The following is a 22921-nucleotide window of genomic DNA, read 5'->3' as shown; positions in this document are numbered from 1 at the left end:
AGAATTGTTGATGATACATGTATAGAAACTAAAGAAAAATTTATGTAAATTTGGAATAATGTAATGTGTAATGGTCTACCTATATCGTATGTTGCGTAAATAATATCATTTACGAGAAATTAACGGAAAAATAATAAATGGATGATTTGCGGATTCGTATTAACTTTGCGGTATTTAAGTGCCTCATAGAGAGAAATTTATTGGTTATCGGTTACTCTCATTTCTTGTTCGCGGCGACGATAATTTTATTTCTATATCCGCACTTTTCTCTTACTCCTTTTATTATATTCGTAAATTTGATCATAGATTTACTCGATGAATAGCTTTTTAATATTAAATATAGTATATAGCAAACGTTTTTTTACAACAGCTTTTCTATATAAAAATATTTTTCGCACATGATAACAAATAATATCATATTAAAAAAAGAATATTAGCGTAAAACAATATTGAAATCTTGTTTACAACGATAAAAAAGTTTATGGAACAAAAGGCGTAACAAAAAGCGTTTATCTATAGAACTCCAACTTTTATAAATTAAAATTTTGATCAGCATTATTTTCTACACCTCTATTCATGGTACACAATTATTCTAATTTTGAAGCTTTTTGCTTATCCTTTGGACTAACGGAGACAAATTGTTCATTGGGATACCGCGCGAGATATGCTCGGAGGATGGTGTGTCTGGTTGAGAATCGATAGAGCTCCTACCGAGACTACCCCGCGAGACACGAATTCCCGGATTCTATGTCGCCACCCCTAAAAACCCCATCTACTGAGCGCACCCCCCCTCAATCCACCCCTTCGGTGCTTCTCGAGGTACCGTATTACCTTTGGACGAGAGGACTCCGAGCACGGAAAGAGAGGACGATCGAGGAGATGGAGCAGAGGTATAAAGACTCGAGCGAGTTAAAGCGAGAGAGAGAGAGAGAGAGAGAGAGAGAGAGAGAGAGAGAGAGAGGAGCAGAAACGAGGGCGAGGGGAGGCAGGGCAACAGCAGGGGACGACAGGAGAGAAGGAAAGGGCTGGAGAGCAACGCGAGGGCCGAGCACAATGGACCGCCTCGGAGATTCGGAAATGTCGAGACCCACGACCCTGAATGGGAGACGGATGAGGACCTTGCCCCAACTGGATCGCAGGACAATGCATCCTGGAAGACGAATGTTAACGTTGGCGATAACGTGGTTTAATGCAGGAATGGATGGTTTCTCGGGTCTCCTGTCAGTGCCCGAGCCTCCTATCGTTGCGACTGTCGCTGAACTTTCATTCATTAAGAGTAATCTTGCTAAAAAGTTCGCTCGTGATGTGCCGCGTATAGAGTGATTCGATTGATAACAGAAAACTCTGTATTTGTAAGATAAAAAAGTTTGTTGGAACGAAGAGGACGTTTCAACACAAATATTCATTAAAGCTTAATGAACAAAACGACTTTACGAAAATTGTGAAATTTTTTAACACACATGCAATAACCTAAAGTTTAAATTCTAAACGATAAGAAACAGGCAAGCGTTCAGTAATCGCTCGATAAAGTGGGACTTTCGAAGGTTCAACATTGTGCTTAACGCGAAGACACGTGATAATGCAATTTGTCGTACAGGCATACCACCTTTATTTGATTTCTCATTTTATCGTCACGGTCAAACGTATCGTGGGTGGTCGTTATTTGGTAATGTGTTTGAATAAGTGTCATCGTTTCGTACAGAAGCTGATGAGTTTCTACGTGCCTCCTCCGTAACGGCACGTGTAACAACGCCCAAATATAAACTGAACTCATAATTTACGACAGATAATTACGCGTAATGATAGCGTACCATCAGCCAATGTCTCGTACCTCTAATTCTATCTACCGTACGGTAAATACGGAGCATGACAATTACACGATTATTAAATGGTTAAGTTTTGATCTCGAATCATTTAGTTTTAATTAGTTTACTTTTTTCGTATTGTAGAGAAAATTTACACATCAGTTGACTCTCATTTCTTTTATCGTCTCTATTATATTCTGTTAAAGAAAAAAATAGATTGATAATATTTATAAATTCGCATATGCGCATATAAGAAACATTAAAGACTGAACCCAAATTATATAATGAAATTATTGTCATTCCAGAATGTGTATATTTCAAGTTTATGAAATTGAATTTACTTCTTATACGAACATTTTTGGTGATGTTATCCACTTGAATATGCCAGCCACGTACTAAATAATTTCTCCGTACTTTTACACTCTGTCGTGGTCGAAAGTACTTGGGCTTAAGACGTAACTTATATCTGATAGGCTCTAAGTCTTCCGAAATTACCTTCGGCCTCTATCGACCCTTAAATTCACGATTCACGATTCGAGGCGCCTCTCGGCAATCTCGGCGCGGGCATACGCCGCGATATTATAGGGCGAAAACGGTAAATGGCTCTAATAATGCGAAATCTCGGCGGCCATAAATACGAGCGGGCGATATCAGGCCGGTGATCTCGGTGGCATGTCCAGTAGCTGCGTTGCCGTGTCTCACGGTGTTGATACCGGAGTGTGCCCTACACGATACCCGCGTGAGTACCGCGGGTACTCACGGCAAGTATGTGCACCGCTTATCATACTGGCTTGCGAGTGACCGGTATATGGTCTTCCTGCTCTTTATATGATTATGTCGCAGTAGCAATGTGTCCGAACAAAACATTATGGATTCGATCAACCGATATATTTTTAAAAAGCTCACTTTTTATTTTACATCATTTTCAATTATAAATTATCATCGTGAATATCGGCGTACGATCAAAAATTTACATTGTGATGATTTTATAAAAGATCATTCACTGAAGACTTTATTGAATGTCATATTGCTAAATATTTCCTTCCTGTTTAATTTCTGTCAAATATATGTATACTTTTATCGTAAAATATTGAAATTTTTACACAAAACTATTTATTATTATAATCGTTATATAATTGTCGTTATAAAGTTAATATATATGATGAAAATTATGATAAAACGTAGTTCTCTATCAGTTCTCTATGTTGCAAAGACAAAAAACGAATACATTAAATAGGCTTGATGGTAGGTAGGCAAAAAGGCGGAAGGAAAGCATAAGGTAGACACACGACGTGAGACAGGAAGAAGTCGCGTGTTCGTCGCGCGTATAGTCACGCGTAACGCACACGCCTGCGTGAACCTTGGACAAGACGTTATGACGCGTCAGCGTGTAACCATCAGGGGTGGAAAATAACCCCCGCATTCTGCTTGCATTTCGTTTCCTTAAGATATCACCTACTCCGATGCAAAAACATTTTTTTAAAAGGAAGCAAGAAAAGCTAAGAATATTATAAAAATATTATTTGTAAAAACAATTTTTAATTAATGTTAAACAGAGATTTTTTAAATGTAATATCAATGATAAAAATTTGCAATAATCATAAAGAAATATCGTCGATAGTTTATTTGAAGATTCAAAGTGTCAAGATTCTAATGCGATCGTTTACTTTGCAGAAAATATTTAAAAATATTATGAGTTATGTATAAATAATAAGATTCTTAAATTAGCAGCAAACTACTTGTAGAAATTAGTCCCTTTATTCTCTCTTAGAATAAAAACTACGTGTAATTTTAATAATGGATTAAGGTCAGATAATAACAATTCGCATTAACATCTCAAATCATATTCAGCTAGGTCGGCCTAACGTTAATTTGTCAGTCCGTTTGTTTTGTAAATCGCGTACGCGATGCCATAAATAACGATGTTAAACGCGAGGTTATTTACGAGCGGTTTGCCAATATTCCTCTTCGTGAGGGACAGCCGGTTCTTGCGTGTCAAGGCAATTCTTTCCGCGGCCGTGGTAAAAGTACCTCGTGTACCCGCGTACGTTCTTTTGTGCGCACCCCCCTTGAAGACAATCTCGGCGTCTCCGGCGGGGATGGCGTGTCGCAGTGGACATCACTTGGGGGTTAGAGGAGGTTGTAGCGTGTCCGGTATCTCGTCATGGGATCGCAAGAGACATTTCGTCCCCTCTTACTCTTCCCCTCGCCGAGAAATCGCCTCAGCTCCCACAAATGACCATCGCCGCGACCAGCAGGTCGCTACGAAGGTTCAACACGAAGTCAACCCCTCCCGCTATCCCGCTATCAGCCCCTCTCTACCCTCCCCGCTCACACGCCTCTGTATCTTCCAGCCACGTAATGCCACGTTCATGCAGATGGAACGATAAACGGATTCATTATAGCTGGAGAAAAGAGAGGCTATTCCCGGATCTTAACTTTAAGTTGTTCAAGATGATACGCTGCAATTGCACTGTTAGTGAAGTTGCTGATGATAAAAATAGCACTAAGGTCGGTATTCATATAATCCAATTTTATATTTTGTCATTTCATTAGTTGGATGAAGTCTTAAGATTGCTCATGATCAGACTTAAGACAATCTTGAATATAAAGTCAGATTGTATGAGTACCATTCTATTAAAGCGACTAGAAAATGATACGAACTATAAATCAAGATCTGAACTTATTATACTAACTTTTTTAATTCTTTTGCTAATTCTATTCACTGCCGAGAAGTAATAACGTTTATAGCTAATGAGAACATACCTATTTTAAATGAGTTGTGAGATCTATTAAAGCAACATTCTAATGAGTTATCAATTCCAAAGTCATTGCAAAAGTCAACAAACTTTAGAAACCCGAAAACATTGAGTTTCTGAGGGGTAACGGTAGCAAAAAAAGTGAGAAAACCGAGATGTAAGGAGAAGACTTTAACAAAGGACGCTGGTAGCGTGAGATGTTATGTCTGACGGACCCTCGAGGTTCTCCGGTTCGATTACGTTCCGATACCTAAACAGCATTGACAAACACTACTCTGCATGCCCCATTTTGTCAGCCGTGTAACCAATACCGAACCGCTCGTAATGCAAAGCAAATTCAACATCGCACCTATATCCCACATGACAAAATATGAACATTGATTTAATGCATTGACATCTTCTGTTTGCTTTTTCTTTTCGTATTATTGCTACGAATATTAAATCAGAATTGTCAACATCAATATATTGATTTTTGTTTTAAATTAAACAACTTTTTTAAGGACTCTAAATAATATAAAGGCAAAATAAAAAAAATATTGCACTTAATAGGTTTCTATCAACGTTGTAATCATATAACTATAATTATTGATCTATATATCATAGTTTTTGTATTAAAAATATTGCAAAATTATAAAACACGTTCATTATTTCTTAAAATGTAAAAAATAATTATTGCGTAAAATATAAAATTACACGAAGTAAAACTGACGATAAGTGGCATCTATTAGATACGACGTGTATTAATCACGGACCTCTATTATGTTATAATCAATTTCGTAATAAAAAAATTTATTAATTCTGTTAATTCGATTTTCATATCAATAATTTTTTTGTAGTATTTTATATGTATCATAGTTAATAATTAAATAAAAAAAATTTATAACTATAAAATTCAAAAATTCTGTCGATATATTATCCATTGCTATGAAATGAAGCATGCAAAAATTTATTAAAATATTATATTGCATATAAAACTTTTGAGATAAAATAACTTTCAAAAAAGAAAATACTATTTTATGAATTTATTTATTTAAAAAAGATTAATTATAATCTCTTTTTTTTTTTAAGGTACGTGTTATTGCGAATTACATAACTAACATATTAAATTTAATTTATGAACTAAGATACTTTTTTAACAACAATTAAAAACTAATAAATATATATTTCTTTTACAATTTTGTACATAAAGCTAAATATAATTTCTATCTACATATAAATGGAACGTTACAACGGAACAAAATAAAATATAGAAATTATAAAGTAGTGTGTAATTAACAATAAAGTTATTTTAGTTGAACAAAATAAGAATTAATTTATATCAAATAATATATATATATATATATATATATATATATATATATATATAGACAATTTTTAAGGAGCATAATCAATGAAGCTTGCCCGATCGAAACCAAAAGGAAACTTAAGAATAGTCACAGTTGCGATTTAGTTCTGACTTTACCAGAGCGCCTCTATGTCCATAAAATGTGGATATTGAACTACGTAGAATCACTGCCTAAAATCAGTAGGTAATTTCACGATTTTGTGATTCTCTTCCGTACTATAATCAAAAGTCAGGTGGATTAATTAGACAAAGTCAAACAATCCATTTGACAAATGTCTTTGTCTATTTAACCCACCTCACTCATACACTGTAAAAAAATTTTATGTTAAATTACATCTATTATAGTGAGTAATATTTTTAAATTTCCGTGTTTGTAAATTTGCAACAATAAAATTAATTTCTTAATTTGTAAGCAAATTTGCAGAATTAAATTTACAATATGCATGGAAAATTAGAAATAATACTATATATAATACTTCTTGCAATTATATTATTATACATTGAAATCATGTCTCTCCATCATATAATATTAGTTGTAAACAATGTAAACAATAGAATGACTACTGTGCTCGTACACAGTGATGATAGACAAATAGGTAGTCATTCTATTGTTTACATTGTTTACAACTAGTATGATAAAGAAATATGATTTAAATGTATAATAAGTATAATTACAAACTAATTGAACATTGATCACTCTATATATATTTCATAATGATACATAAAATATTAGGGATCTACGAAGTTGGCAAGATATTCTGTTAATATGAAAAAAATACATAGAGTTCCAATGGTATTTTTTATTATTCCAAAGTTCCTTATAAAAATAACAGAGTTCTGCAATTTTTAACCCCCCCCCCAAAAAAAAAACAAAAATAGAAATGAGCTAATTTCGTAAATCTTGCATAACACCTCCTCTAGAGTAAAAAAAAAACAACAAACATTAGTACAATATATTTTACAAGAGTTCTAGTTAGTAGTATCAGAGTTCTATCGCTAATTGCAATTTCAAAACAAACTTCACACGATTAACATTCTTTTTACACTAAAATATTAAACATACCCAACAATTGGAAAAACCGTATCGTGTTTCCTACTTATCGCAGTTCCAGCAACAGTTCTTGCCAGTTCTGATAAAGATCTATGCTACACAATTTATAAATAGTTCTGGCGATTGTATATTTTAAAATAATTTTTTAATACAAACCAGCATATTATCTCATATTTAGGCAGCACGACACTTGAACAAAAAGTGCCGTGCTACCTAATATGAAAACATTTAACATTATAATTCAATATTAAAATATTGAACGGTATATTTCGTTAAAGTCCGATGAAATCGAGCGTAGTCCAATGACAATCCGTAAAATTCATGAAGTCCGATAAAATCCGGTAAAATTCAATACAGTTCAGCGTAATCCATGAAGCCGATTGAAATCCAACGTAACCCAATAAAATCTATAACAATCCGTATAATTTAATAAAGTCCGATGACAGTCCGCAAAATCCGATAAAACCCAATGAAATCCGATAAAGTCCAGCGTAATCCATAAAGTCCGTAAAGTCCAGTGAAATCCAATACAATTCAATGAAGTCCAACATAGTCTGATAGTCTGGTGTAGTCCATGAAATCCGGTGAAATCCATTGAAGTCCGACAAAGTCCATGACAGTCCGTGGAGTGCGATGAAGTCTTGAAGTTAGAATTCCAGTGTATACCTATTTTTTAAATGGTTATCCTATCAAATTAAATGTTAAAATGTATCTTAAAAACAAAATGCTGGAAAGTAAAAATGCTGAAATTTAAAACTGCTGAAAAGCATTCAGCGTGGGTCATTGGTAATCACACAGTACAATACGTTTTAATTTAACAAATTAATATTTAAAGTTTGAGTACTGGTAAAATTTGATTTTTTATAATAGTACTTATTTTTTAAAAAGTACTTGTAAGTATATTTCGAATCTTGCAAGTAATTGTTTCTAAATTCAAAACTAACTAGTTAGGATCGGTTACCTCGCAAGTACACTATATGAAATATTATTTCTTATAAGTCTGATGAAGTCCAGCGTAGTCCATAAAGTCTAACGAAGACTGATGAAGTTTGACGTAGTCCAACAAAGTCCGTGACAGTCCATGTAATCTGGTGAAGTTTGGTGAAGTCTTGAAGTCAGAAGTCTTGTAGTCCGGTGTATACCCAATTTTCCCAGTGGTCCATAAAGTGTGTGAAGTCCGGTGAAATCCAATAAAATCCGACGTAGTCCGATGAAGTGTATGACAATCCGTGTAGTCCAGTAAAGTCTTGAAGTCTTGTAATTCGGTGTATTTTCCGAGTGTTCTATGCGTGAAATATGATAAAATCCAATAAAGTCTGATGAAGTTCATGACAGTCTGTGTAATCTGATAGTTTTGAAATCGGAAGTCCTAAAGGCGGAAGCCCTGAAGCCAAAAGTCGTGAAGCCGGAAGTCCTGAAACCGGAAGTCCTGAAGCCAAAAGTTCTAAATCCAAAAGTCCTAAAGCCGGAAGTTTTAGTTCGATGAAGTCCATGACAGTCCGTGTAATCTGGTAAAGTCCAGTAAAGTCGTGAAGTTAAAAGTCTTAAAGCCAGTCTTGAAGTTATGTAGTCCGATGTATATCTATTTTCCCGGTGGTCCATAAAGTGTGTGAAGTTCGGTAAAATACGATAAAATCCAATGAAATCTGACATAGTTTGCTTAAGCCCATGACAGTCCGTGTGGTTCATGACAGTTCATATAATCTGGTCAAGTCCGGTAAAGTTTTGAAGTCAGAAGTCTTGTAGTCTAGTGTATACCTATTTTCCCAGTAGTACACTTGGACAAAATTGTCGTGCTGCCTATTCATCGCAGTGTCTAAATGTTGTGATTCATATATTAAACAAAATATTTTTAAAAATGCAATCACCAGAACTATTTTTAAAAATGATTGTGTAGCATAGAACTTTGTCAGAACTGGGGCAAATTGTAGCTGGAACTGCGATAAATAAGCAACATGACACTTTCTGTCCAAGTGTCGTGGTATGTTTAATATTTTAGTACATAAAAATGTTAATCATGTAAATTATTTTTGATATTGCAGTTGGTAGAACTTTGATAGTACTAACTAGAACTCTTGTACTAATATACTAATATTTATTGTTTTCTTTTACTTTGAGGAGATGTCGTGCAAGATTCACGAAATTAGCACATTTTTATTTTTGTTTTTTTGGGGGGGAAGGGAGGGAGGTTAAAAACTGCAGAACTGTTATTTTTACAGGGAACTTCGGAATTATAAAAAGTGCCACTGAACTCCATGTATTTTTTTCATATTAACCAAACGTCGTGCCAACTTCATAGATCCTTATTAATGTATTACATGTCACAAAAACTTTGATAATTACATGTTATAAAAATTTTTATAATTACATAAAATATTAAAAATATTGTCATATGTATAATTTTACATACAAAATAAAATTTACATAATAAAAGCAAATCTACACATTTTTTTTGTAAAATTACATGAAGTTATTATTTTTTAATATTTACAGACTAATCTTATATCTATTATTTACATCTATTATTTGTGTAAATTTACTGACTTTTTTATATTGTAAATTATTTACGAAAATTATTTACGGGTTTTATGAATATTGGTTGTGTAGTTCAATATCCACATTTTATGAATATAGAGGCGTTTCAAAATAAAGTCACACATTTAAACTATATCCTATGATTACGAGAAAACAATCAGCTAGCTTGACATTATCATATATTAAAAAATATCAACAATAACACGAGAACAGAATAGAAGGCGGGAATGAAAAATATGACTCAAAAATCTTGTGAGTAAAGCTGCCGACGTATTTCAAGAAAATTCTGATAAAACATAGAAAAAGATTCAAGATCGTGTATTCCTGAGAAATTAACAAATTCTACAAGATTCAAAGACAGGGTATAGCGTCTTGATCCAAGTAAGCGCACGGTATAAACCATGTTTTATTTTATTACAGATCAAGGGTATATAGCCCTTTAACTAAGTGTTCCAAATGTTCATAGTCAGTAACCTGTATATTACTTAACCATTCCCTAATGAAAATTTTTCTCAGAACTTGTACAAATTGGAACATTTTCCAGAAATATTGTGAAAATCTACATCTTTTTTTTTTAGAATTTTTCATGTATACATGAATTGCAAAATATTCTTGGAAAATTTTCTAAAAAGTTATAAAATTATACACAATTCCGAAAAATTCTAAAAAATCATATGGAAAATTCTGAGAAAAATTTTCACAAAAGTTATAAAATTATTCTCAGAAGTTTACAAATAGTTTCGAAATTTTTATACAATTTTATAACTTTTTAGAAAATTTCTTAGATTTTTTTATCTCAAAATTCTTATATATAGAAAGTTTTGAAAAAAATGTAGATTTTCTCAATATTTCTGACGTGTTCCAATATGGAAGTTCTGAGAAAAATTTTATTATTGATTATAACATGGCATATCGATTTGAAACACTTCTTGTTTTAATTAAGAGGCTGTCAACATCTAGAAAAAAATAGGCTAACAACGTTCGGGGTATACCCTGGATGTCTTTTACTTTATTTATATATAAACAGATTTACTTTAATTAATTATATATAAATTAATTAATTCACTCACCAAATGTTGCTACTGCTGACGCTGCTATTTCTTTTTCTGAAAACATAATAAATATAATTATTTATAAACATAAATATTGTTTACTGAATTATTTTATTTAATTTAAAAACATGTAAAATTAATAATACACTTTAATATATTTTTATGTACTATAGATTTATTAATTTTCTTAGTTTTTGAATGCATGAGACACATTAAGTAACTATATCTCATTTTAAAATCTGTATCTATTACAACATTTGATAATTCCATGCAATTGTAATTTTGCCATTATCTATAATTCTTTTTACATGTAAATAATACATACAGTTTATAAATTTTCAAACAAAAATAAAAATGTAGTTTTATTCTTATATTCAAATTGCAAAAATATGAATGCAAAAAACATTTCCAAAAATATGGAATATATATCAATTAAAACCCATTCTACAATTGTGTAAACGTGATTGTAAAGTAATAGTAAGATGCAGGTTGTAAGCCACTGTTACGATTTTAAGATACATTGTAGCAGTTGGTCGAACTTCATCTTCCACATTTATAACCAACTTTTATTGTAAGCATGGAAGATAAAGTTCAACCATTTCCTACAATGTACTTTATAACCGTAACACGTTTATGCAATTGTATAATAAGCTTAAAAGTTGTAAAATACATTGTAAAAGATGTTCAAACTTCATCTTTTATATTTATAAATGCTGTTGTAAGCACGGAAGATAAAGTTTGATCATCTCCTACAACATATTTTACAACCGTAACCAACGACTTACAACCACTTTACAACCACATTTAAGCAAATATAGAATAAATTTAATAAAATAAAGCATTTACTGAATAGCTCCATGAATGTCATCTTCCTGTAGGAATCTGCTGACATCTCATTCCGTTGTTCTTGAAATGCACATTAATGACAACCATCCGATATTTTATTTCACACTATCCGTTGCGCGAACAATATATCACACACGACCGTAAAACGCAAAACGCGCGCGAGATTTCACTCGCTGCGATGCAGTAGATACTAACATTGCATTTCAAACACGATTGTTTCTACGAATCACAGTAACTTACGAGTTAAAACGACCGACCGCGAGTATATGCGTCACCTATGACATCGTATCTATGCACTTAAAAAATGGAAAATACGGAGCATGCGACCAGAGTAAATCAAAAGTAAACATAGAACAAGATCTCGGTGCGAGAGAAGCTTTGATGACACGCCACGTAATCCGAAACAGTGGAGAATGTCGTTGAATAAACATCCACGTAGATACAAGATCAAAATGACTCGTTCCTGTTCGAAAATTTTGTGTCTGATACGAGTTAGCGAATACCATTCGACGATTAATCCGCGTTTTACTGTGTACGAAGACATTATTTGCGCGCGAAAACTCCACTTAAAGCGCCGCGAGACGATCACGTAAAGCCGCACTTCACGAGGAACACGAATGTATCTACATGCGACAGTTACTTCGTATCAACTGACGATCGTCCGTTACTATAATGAACACTATCACCATCGTATTTGTACACAATTCGCACTCGAGATTCACACGAGAAACACGTGAAATACGACGTGCGATGTAGCGAAAGGCATGGCGGGGGTAGCAGTAATGGTAATGGCGGAGTAACAAGGGGGTCGTTGCTAAGCAACGACGGAGAAGGTCGAGCGCCGGCGGAGACCGCCGAGCGGCGCCGGTGCGCTGCGCAGCGACAGCGGCGCGATGGTTATTCACCTAACCTAACTTGTGGCCGTACAGAGACAGAGTGGTACGGAGTTAAAGAGCCGGCGTCAGCGTGTGCCTTAGTTGATGCGGTCGACGACCCTCCCGTTGATTGTTCGCGAGATCGGAATTAACCGGGACACGCGTCGCACCGGGACTTGTGTTGTACGGGGATTGGCGTCGCACCGGGATTTGCGTCTCACCGAGACTTGTGTCGCATCAAAATTTGCATCGCATTAGGATGCGTGTCGCACTGGGACTTGCGTCGCATCGCGATTTGAACTTTCACATCGCTGCTACATCTGTTTCATGCCCACTGTTATCCCAACATTATCAATGAATATTCGCGACTTTCCTGAATAGAATTGTGTAATCGTAAAGTCATAAGTTATGGTCGAAGAAACATACTTTGTCAAATATCTCGGTTATTTTGTGAATAATTGCCACATGCTCCATAACCAGTTGCATTTCGGGAGGTGTTGCGATCCTTACAACCACTTGCATTATTGAAAAACTGCATCATCAGAAGCAGCGTGTTTTCTCTATTTTATACTTTTCTGTCCAGTAGTCAACGATAGTCTGTCAAATAATATTTGCAAAAGATTTAATATACAGCTCTTCCTCGTGTACTTATCAATAACTTATAAACAAATCAACTTGCAGTAAGTGACAGGCGATTATTTCTAATGATGTAACAAAAACTAGCTTTGTTTTCTAAACTATGCAAATAATGGACCCATTCATTATGTCTTCATCCATCACTTCTGTCCCTACTGCTGGACAATTAAATATAGTCCATATAGATTTCTTTGTACTTGAATTGCTAGATCGTTCCTTTAGAATCAAGGATTACAATTTCATTTGTTAGATATTACAAATGAATAAAAGATTCTTCTATAAATATAAATGAAAGTATACCACACATCCTGGTATGCGTACTCCTTGCGATCTTTATGTTTGATGCCATTGGTGATGCAGGAATCTCAAATTGCATCTGATTGTTAATGTTTCCTGTCTGCTCCTGGTATTGCTATTGAGACATGCCTGGCAAATTGCAGCTCTCTGAAGAATAATGCTCCAGACTGAAAAATATACATGTACACAATATATATTATACACAAGATTTAATCATTCTCACAATAATATGCTAATTGGACATTTTACGTGGGATTGTGCAATGGAATCTGAGACGCCTGATACAGAGTGTACGCATTGTAATCGTTCCACTAGAATTGTCGTTCATCAGCATCACCGGAATCGGCGTCTCGTACTCCGGCGACACTTGATTGTCCACGCGGATCAGTTTACCGTCCCGTCTGTGCATTATTGTGGCATTCTTTACGTTCTAATATGTTCAGAAAGAAAATGCGCGGGAAAGCAGAAATCGCGTCGATCGCGATAATCATACGTTAGGCCATAATCGCGGATAAACCGTATTTGCTAATTGTTTCATTAAACGCGGCGAGACACAGTATTTGAGTATTATGATAAAGTAACACCTCGCGCGAAGAAAATTCCTCGACGACACTTAACCTTAAATTGTCCTTAGCGGCTTCGACAACTTCGGTTTCAAGTACTTCAACGCCACTCTCGGCTGTCTCGACATTCTCGACAAAATGCCCACGCAATGTGAGAAAAAGTTATGGAGAACGTCACCAGGGATGCGTTTAGAATGAACGTCTAGGTGCAACCAGACATCATTCGATCCTTGTTTAACATTTGGTAAACAACAGATAAAACAACATCTGGGCGCACCCGGACGTTCGTTCTGAATTCTGAACGTTAGTGATCTCTGGCGGAAGCGTCATTAACTACTGCTACTTGAACGCACGTAACGATTGTGGCGCGACTATACATACATGTTCATATTTGCTCCGCTCATATTTGCTCCGCTTTCCCCCCTTTGGTCAGACGGTCCATATTTTTCGCATGCTCCGGGATTAAATTGTGCGCAAATACGACGATAGGAGTGTCGAATGTAGCAGGTGTCGATTACTTTGATACGTGATATGTGGTAATGTTGTGAAACGCGTCATTACATACTCGTGTCACTTCGGGTCGAGGTTCTGTGCGCACGCGATTCACTCGATGGGATGGAATACGTGATCTGCGCAGTAGATTATCGCGAGTGCCGATTGAAACGCTATTAATCCTCGTATAATCGTATCAGACAAACTCTTTACCGGGAGTGAGCTTACCGGGAGTGAGCTGTTTCGTGTCTACACGCGCATTCATTCGAACCTTCGAACTGCTCTCGCTGTTGTCTCGGATGACGATGTGTCGGAACCACCTCTCCTTGTCCTGCGTCCCGCCATTTTCTTGTTTGCTTCTAATCGAACGCACGTACTTTCCGCGTTCTTCAAATGCCAATTGTTTGATGTCGAAAATAGTCGCGAATGGTCGCATTAATCTTAACATAAAGTAAGAGTAGATCGCGAATCACATCATTAATGAGATTTGAAGAGACTCATACAGCACAGAAGACTGCAAAAATATTGTTGCAACATTGCTGCAACGTTGCAACAATATTGTTGCAAGTTTTGTGCTGTATGGGGAGCAACAAAACTTGAACGAGAAGACAAACTCCTTGGAGCAACTCATGGTAATTAATTGATAATGGTATATTTCTTTGAGGATTTTCACAATTAAAATATAAAAAATACACTTTTCTGCGTTTGAAAATTGATAAAATATAATTTTCTACATAAAATAAATTAGGATCATTACGATTATTTGTTTATATAAAATATGAAATTATTGTGATTACATGAAATATTTTCAATATATTTATTCTTACTATTGCAGTAATTTCTTTGATATGTTTTAAATTTAAAAAATGATTAAAAAATAAAATTTTTTCTACGTTGAAAAAAAACTAAAGCTGATGTTCATAGTCATAAATAATTTTCAATCTTTGAAAGCATAATTAATTACAGATTTATTTATTCATTCATTTTTTTTTAAATTAAAGACTGAAAATTATTTACGATTATGAATACCAACCTAAGAGAATAAATATTATAATTAATATTCTATGAATTGCACAGTTTCTAAATTAGTAGCTCAATAAATAATAATCTGTTTATGTTTATTATGAATGTAATTATATTTATTATATATTTAGAATCAACTGGAACAAAAATATAGAAGCAGTAGCAGCAATATCAGTGGCAATATAATAACTACAACCCGTGAGTGAATTAATTGAGCAATTTGATTACATATAATTAAAATACAAAAATTTCCATTAGAAAACTAAACATTTTCTCAACTATTCAATGTATTATTATTAATGGGATATTATTATTATTATAGGTAATATGAAATCTGCTTTGAAGTGAATAAAAATTTGGAGCAGCAGACAAATCACAGAATAAAATGTGAAAATGCAATGTTGCATTTTCAAGACTACTATTTGCTAAATCTTGTATGAAAGATTCTTTCGATAATTAATCTACGTGCGATCGTAATTATTAATATTTTTTTAGTTTCAATTTCGGGAGTGCCGTATAAAGTGTTACATGAACCTAATAGCATATTTAGTCTAATTAGCAAATAATTGTGTTCTTTTCATGTTTTTGAGTGAAATTATTGTCTAGCAAAGGGAGACAATCATTATCCCTTATGTCAGATGGGTGAACGCATTTGTATTGACTAAAAGTTGTAATAATTTTTATTGAAGAAAAAGAGAGTTATTTCTCGTCAGTTTTTACAAGTTCCATCTAGTCTAGTTTGGTGTCTCATTGAAAGCTGAAGGTTCCGTTTGCAGGACTAAAATTAAACAGGAGTTTTTTCGACGGTTTTCGAAACTGATTGTGGCAATAAATCAACGACTATCATTCGAATTCCACGGTCAAGTCGCGAAGTATATTATATATAATAATAATGTAAATATGACTAGAACAAATGTTTATATAATAGATAATTACTATTACAGTTATTAAATTTAATGGACAATCAGTTGGCTTAATTATTTTTTGATTTACTAATTAATGTTGTTACAAATGTATATATTTCAATATTATTTTGTTCTTGAATATTGACTCCTACAGTTTTACATTAAAATTAATTTTGTTAATTAAATTTAGACTTTACAGCAATTGAATACTTACATGCATAAAGGATGATATTTTATTTTTGCTAAAGATTACTTCATACACCTCACTTTCATACACCTCACTTTGCATAATTCTGCAACAGCAAATATGTATTTTTTTGTTTAGTAATTTATTACAATAAATGTAATTAAAAATGTGCAGGTACTTAAAAAATATTCAGAACACATCAAAGAGGTTTTCTAATGTCAGTTGGGTATTGAAACTTATTTTGATGTAAATGTAACATTAAAATAATTTTTTTATAGACAATAAGTAACAGTTCAATGCAATAAAAATAAGTATTAAATATTTAGATATTAAAGTGCAATAAAAACAGTATTAAATAAGTATTAAATATTTAAGTATTAAGTATTAAATACTGAAACATTAATTAAGTATTTAATACTAATAAATATTAAATACTTAATTAATGTTTTAAAAAATTTCTTTGGTTTTGATTTGTTAAATAGTTGATACTCAAGAATTATATTTGTACCCACATATAATAAGCACAATACATGTTTTTTATTTTTCTTAAATATATTTATTTGTAACTATTTTTTATAAACATTGTTTTAGTCATCTATTCCATAAATGCTTTTCAATAATGAGAGAACATTTTCATGCAACTTTGTATCTTACTTAACGATTGTAAATTTGTATTATGTGACAAATTCCAAAAAAGATGTTTGGCGTTGACTTATTGTGACAAAATGACAGCTATCAAGAGCAGTCTATCAGGATTTGTTCCCACCTGGAGTCTTTGACATTTGATGAACCACTTTCCCTCGCTGTTTGATGGATCCCAAAAAAGCAGAGTACATTTAGCTCGCTCTCCACGATAAAAATCGTTCTTCTTTATGTCGAATACTAATCATTCAGCCATCCGACAGAAGGACTTTGATCTGGTCAAATTGTTGGACCAGTTATCCTCTCTCGAAAATATTGATAACGTGACTATCGCGAGTGATTTTCTTACGGATAAAATTGAACATTTTATATTTTAACTTTGAGAATGACATAAAATATCGCGCGACCATAGTTATCGCGATTATATTTTTGTGAGTGTACATCAAGAGAATCCAACCCAACGAAGCTGACAACCTAACAAACTGGATTGAGAGGAGGAGGAGGCCTAGGAAAGGCATCAGGCATCGGCGGAGCAACCTTGCGGTTAGTAATACTGATATATACATATATACATACATATTTATGTACATTTTTTTCATGGAATAAAAGCTTGTATTTAATATATAAAGCTTTTTCGAAAGTTTAGAAAATTACATGATTATTTTTAAAAAAACTTTACATAAGCATTCAGTAATTATTTTTTTTTTAATAATGATTGCTGAAATAATGATTTCTCTGCCCTATTTTAATTTGGATTATATATTTTTTTATTACAGAATCATCGTAGCAACATTGCAGATATAACTCCGCCGCTGTGCATCAATATCGGTGAGTGATGAATAAATTTTTGTATTGAGGTCACGAATTTATGACAATTACTTTAAATATATAGCAAGTGTTTCACACACATGGGTGCCTACGATAAATTATTACACATATTACGTTTCATAGATCCGTTACCTTAAATGACTAGATTAGAACAGATTTGGACTTGATATTTGATGTTGGGAATATATCACATAGAACTGAATGTATTATCATGCATTTATTGATTTATTATATGAATATATTTTATGAATATACTGTATACATACATTTATTTAAAATAAATATTAATACAAATTAAAAAAAGTTTATAAAGTATAAAAGAGTGAGATAAATAAAAATAGAACAAATATATAGAATAATAAAGTAAATACAATTAAGATATATAGTAGTTTTGATAGAAAGAAATTGATATTTATTGAGTAACAAATATTGAGTCTTTTTTTCTCATAAATATTACTTAAATATTACTTAAATTTTAATGTATGATTTTACCGAAAATTTATTTGACGCGTTGTTTGATAAACTTAAAGAAGTATATTACAAGAAATATCAACATGAAGAAGTAGCTATGGCAGAATAAATCTTATCTTCAATAAAATATAAAAAATTAGAGTCATAAAAATACTTTTCTTTTAAAAACATTTAGTTTTTCAATGTGCACTTTTCAATAGCGTTCAGTACAGTTGATCGAGAAGTGAAATGGATCGGCTTAAATAGCAATATTTTTAAAAATATTTAAAAAATATTAAAACCTATTTTTTAAAACGTTAAAAATAATGGATCGTCTTTTTTGTTTTATTAAAAAAAAACATATTTGTTTTAATGAAAGAGTAATTATGGAAAAACGTTTATTTCAACATTTGAAAAAAATGTGTCCTCTAATATCAAATTAATGTTTTTAAAGTGTTTTAAAATAATGGATTTCTTTTCTTTCGTTAAAAAAAAGTTTATTTTTATAAAAGGATAATTTTTTTCGAGAGTGAGTCACTCTTGAGTTATCATGGAAAAGAATCCTAAAATCGTAGACATTATCTAAGGAATTAAAAGACATCGGCTACACAGTTCAATGTCCACATTTTATGGACATAGGGGCGCTCTCTCCGCCCAAATTTTCCTCGAAGTCGTCGTTCAGTCGATCGAGAAAATCGCTGCAATAACGAAAGACAGACGAACTGACCTATCGACAGCGAACTGAGTTATCGACGTGACGCGCTGCTTGAACTTTCCGCCATCTCGCGACCAAGTCGACAACCGCTTGCGTCCGACTGTTAACTGCATTCAGTGATGCCAACGCGATGCGGGGGCAATTGCAGAACGTACGCGGTGTCGCGTCGTAAACAACGATTCGTATTGGTGAACGTTTCCTTCCCCGAATTTGACGTGGACTCGGCCGACGGTAGTGCATGACCGCTGTTCCTCGTGACCCCTCTGACCGCCGGAAGTGTGCATCGAGCGCGTCGCTGCCGCGCGGGACACTTGCCTACGTAATTTCCGCTAGAGCCCTGTCAAGTAGTGCGTGTCAGTGCGCGAGTTGGCAAGCATTGGTCGCCCGAGAATAGTAGGGCTGCCATTTTCCGTGTGTTGTACGGTGATAGGGAACAAGAGAGAAAGAGAGAGGGCGAAAAAAAGCGAAGGAGAAAGAGAGAGAAAGAGAACGTGAGCGTGAGCGGGCACTACGAGCGGGACGAAGGAGGGAAGATTCGAGGAAGATCCGGATTTTCGCGCTGCGAGAGAGATTGTCTCCGTGTACGCGGTCGCGGTGAAAAAAAGGGACAAGGTTCCCTTTCCGTGCGATCGTCAAGTTCTCGTAATTCCGACGTGACGTCGTTGTCGCCGTCACCGTCACCGTCACCGTTTTCTTCATCGTCGTCGACGTCATCGTCATTGTCGTCGTCGTCGTCGTCGTCGTCGTCGTCGTCGTCGTCGTCTTCGTCGTCTTCGTCGAGTCTACGCCCGGTCGCAGGTGAGGAGGAGCGCAGGCAAGGTGGAGGCCCACGACGCGGGGGTGATCGTTCGAAACTGGACCGACGATCAAGGTTAGTGCACTTCTCTCGCCGCCGGACGCGTCTCTCTCTTTTTCTCAGCAACCTCGGCGGCGGTGCGAAGCGAAGCGCGGAATTCGAGTCGCCGCGTGCTCACGAGCGCGCGCGATCACGTCGAGATTCCTCTTCCGGGCGCTGCGAGATTTTCCGCGACTGCTATAACGGTACACGGTGTACGCGTGTATCGGAGACTCCGCCGTCGCTATCACTGTCATCTTGACACTGTTATCAGAGACTTCCTGGCCCGGAGATAAGAGGGACGTTGCGTCTACGATAATGATTGTGTACCATAACAATATGAGATAAGTGAGGCCAACAGCAAGTAAAATAAAGCATTGTGGAGATATAAATATCATTTATTTATTAAAATTACACACACTCTAGTAATAGTAAAATGCTGAATAGTAATAAAAATGCTGAACGTGTCGTTATATTATCATCAGCATTTTTTTTCACATCACTATTAGATTGTGGAATTTTTATGAATAAATGATATTTATTCCTTATATCTTATTTTGCTCATTATTAGCCTTATTTATCTTGTATTGCTTTGCATAATATGAGCCTATTTGCTTACACATTTGCTTAAGAAATATTTTATTTTTTCGTGTTAATTTAACATAATTTGAATTTGTTATTTGAATATCTTGTAAACTAAATTCAGTATTTTTTAGTATTAAAATAGTACAATTTATGAGTAAGAGAACAAATAACATAAAGACAATTTAAATTTAAAACATAAATTCTAAGATAAATGAATAAATGTACACGTTCAACACGTTATAAATGTTAATTTTACTGAAGAAAAATATTTACATAATATTAGAGTTACTTTATAACATATTTGTCTTCTGTTAAATTAACAAAAAAATTCGAGTTTGCCGAACATATTTGGAACATATATGTTAAACAAATTTTTTAACTGTGAATAATTTGGTCATTTGCGTTCGTTGTTTTATAGAGATTTATTTTTTTTAACTAAAAAAAATGGCAGCTCGACGAACTCAGTATTTCAATATATTCGTGTACATTTGATTTAATAATATTTGCGCTAGTCCACATGAAATGACTAAATTAAAATTTGTTGTGGAAGCCCAGATATTAAAGATTGTAAATTCGACGTAGCCGGCGACCTATAAAATCGATAATATAGCATCAAGTTTCGATTTTATACACATGATAGTGCATTTGTTTTTGTAAACTCGCGCCCGCATTGATTTTGCAATGTTTCGAGAATATTATTTAAATATTATTTGAAATAATGCGCGACTGAAATAAACAAATACGTTTCATTCAAATAGTGTCTGTATTTTTTTACTCTTATAAAATAAAGTGTAAATGAAGTAATTATGTGTCACCGACTACATCGAATTTACGTATAACGAGAATATGTTAGACTTTAATCTTGCATTATGCATAACATTTGCCCCGGCCGCGGTTGAAAGCCAATCGTGCCGCGAGATTTCTTTTATGCATGCGTCCCCCTGCGCGTGTAACGCAATTGGCGTACGGTCACAGGTTGCACTATGCATTTTCACGCGCGCTCCGCTCTCACGATCGCGAATCCTGGAATATCGCCGCGGCGTCGCCGATTTTGGCCAGCGATAAGAAGGAAGGAAGGTGGGAAGGAGGAAAGAATGAATGACGTCCGCGTGCCGGTAAAAATCCACACGGGCTTCGCAACGTTCCGTCAGTGTATCACGAAGGATGTTTGCCGTGCGATTATACACAAAACGACCCACTTGTTCGTTTTCACGACGCACGACAAGAAAAGGCATGCATAAGTGAGGCCTCGTTGCAGGCAGCCTCGATCGATTCGCAAAGGCATGTCAAGAAGACGACGCGGTCAGAAACTCGCGGAGATGAGTAACTGCGGCTGAAAGCCACAGCGCGAACGTCACGCGTCTGTAATCGCACGTGTGAATCCCATTATATTACCCGGGGGCCGGAAGTGTCTCTCAATTAAGCGCGTTGCTTTCATCTTCGCGGCGAACGTCCGTGCGCCGACGATTATGCTCTTATCGCATGGTTTTCGTCATCGCTTGTTCTTCCCTCTGTGCACTCTGAATACGAAACATTAACACGGGATGTATCGCATTTCCCGAACGAAATTTTCTGCATAACAATATCACTTGCTGATACATTATTAAAATACTAGGAAGTTACGGTAATTTTACTAGCGAGTTTCAGTAATTTGAAGCGGTTTCTGTGATACGCGTATGTTATTTCATGCTACAGTCTCTTACAAAATTGCTGGATATTAAACGGCAAATAAATATCATTTGATTAATATGCCATTTATACGAGAGCGGGCGTTAATTTCAGCTTCTGCTTGTTTCGTCGCTTGTATTTACATTACACGAATCCTTTTATACCTGATTGCATGTGCCAAAAATATTCAAAAATGCATTCATTTTCCACAAAAATAAAGATAGTAACTTCTTCCTGAGCTCATTTTAAAGATAAAAACTCTCTAAATTCTTTGTTGGATTTAAATGATATTTTGGTTCACTGCATTTCGAAATTTTGATTACAGATTCATAATCAGTGACCTATGAACTTTCTAATAAGATATAAATTAATGCTAATTATTCCCACGCTAAGGCAAACATTACTAAATTTTAATAAATATTTATTCGAATAGTACTAATAAAATATGATTTATTATTAAATGTAAATTTTTATCTAACACAAAAACCACTAATTTAAGTATTTTTTCTTATAGAAAAAATATTTATGTAAGTCAATATTTTATTAGTACTGTTCGAATAAATGTTTATCAAAATTTAGAAATTTTTTCTTTCAAGTGTGGAAAAAAAGTCAAACGCGAAAGAGAGTTAAAAGTCTTCCGTAATGTGCCTCCAGAATAACTCGCAGAATAAATAGTAGCGTATAGGACACCTGAGATATCACATGTCTTTCTAATTGTTTGGAACTAACTTGAATCAGTTGCTTTCGCGTCTAACGAAAATTGATCGGCACCGAAATAGACTGCTCTCTGTGCGTCTATTGATCTCGCGAATTCCCTGCAGCCGCAC

At 34.4% G+C, this 22921-nt stretch overlaps 1 protein-coding gene and 2 long non-coding RNA genes across 9 annotated transcripts in view; 2 read left to right on the top strand and 1 right to left on the bottom strand.

Moving 5' to 3' along the window:
- The window catches only part of LOC105201991 (histone-lysine N-methyltransferase MECOM), a 116030-nt gene extending 101443 nt beyond the window's left edge, over nt 1-14587 (bottom strand). The window contains exons 1-4 of one of the 7 annotated variants that reach the window (XM_039448381.1): nt 13820-14087; nt 13205-13368; nt 12695-13120; nt 10566-10601 (exon numbers count right to left, since the gene is read on the bottom strand). Coding sequence is in view for 6 of the 7 variants with exons in the window: in XM_039448355.1 (XP_039304289.1) it covers nt 10566-10601; nt 13205-13280 (112 nt within the window). In the remaining variant the exon portion in view is untranslated. Of the gene's footprint in view, nt 1-10565; nt 10602-11393; nt 12286-12694; nt 13121-13204; nt 13369-13450; nt 14089-14484 lie in introns of those variants that run through there. The other 6 variants (XM_039448355.1, XM_026132390.2, XM_039448359.1 and 3 more) reach the window with 6 other exon arrangements.
- Nucleotides 14588-14592: 5 nt separating this feature from the next.
- LOC105201993 lies at nt 14593-16199 on the top strand. Its single transcript, XR_851067.3, has 3 exons — nt 14593-14888; nt 15411-15477; nt 15602-16199. It is a non-coding gene; the product is annotated as an uncharacterized LOC105201993 (long non-coding RNA).
- A 3545-nt stretch (nt 16200-19744) lies between these two features.
- LOC120357600 overlaps nt 19745-22921 on the top strand; it is a 73374-nt gene continuing 70197 nt past the window's right edge. Inside the window, exon 1 of the long non-coding RNA XR_005574607.1 lies at nt 19745-19877. This is a non-coding gene — a long non-coding RNA (uncharacterized LOC120357600). The remainder of the gene's footprint in view (nt 19878-22921) is intronic.

This window comes from Solenopsis invicta, chromosome 1, assembly GCF_016802725.1.
Source record: "Solenopsis invicta isolate M01_SB chromosome 1, UNIL_Sinv_3.0, whole genome shotgun sequence".
Lineage (NCBI taxonomy): Eukaryota > Metazoa > Arthropoda > Insecta > Hymenoptera > Formicidae > Solenopsis > Solenopsis invicta.
Note: the sequence above shows the minus strand (reverse complement) of the source record. Positions and strands in the feature narration are given on the sequence as shown.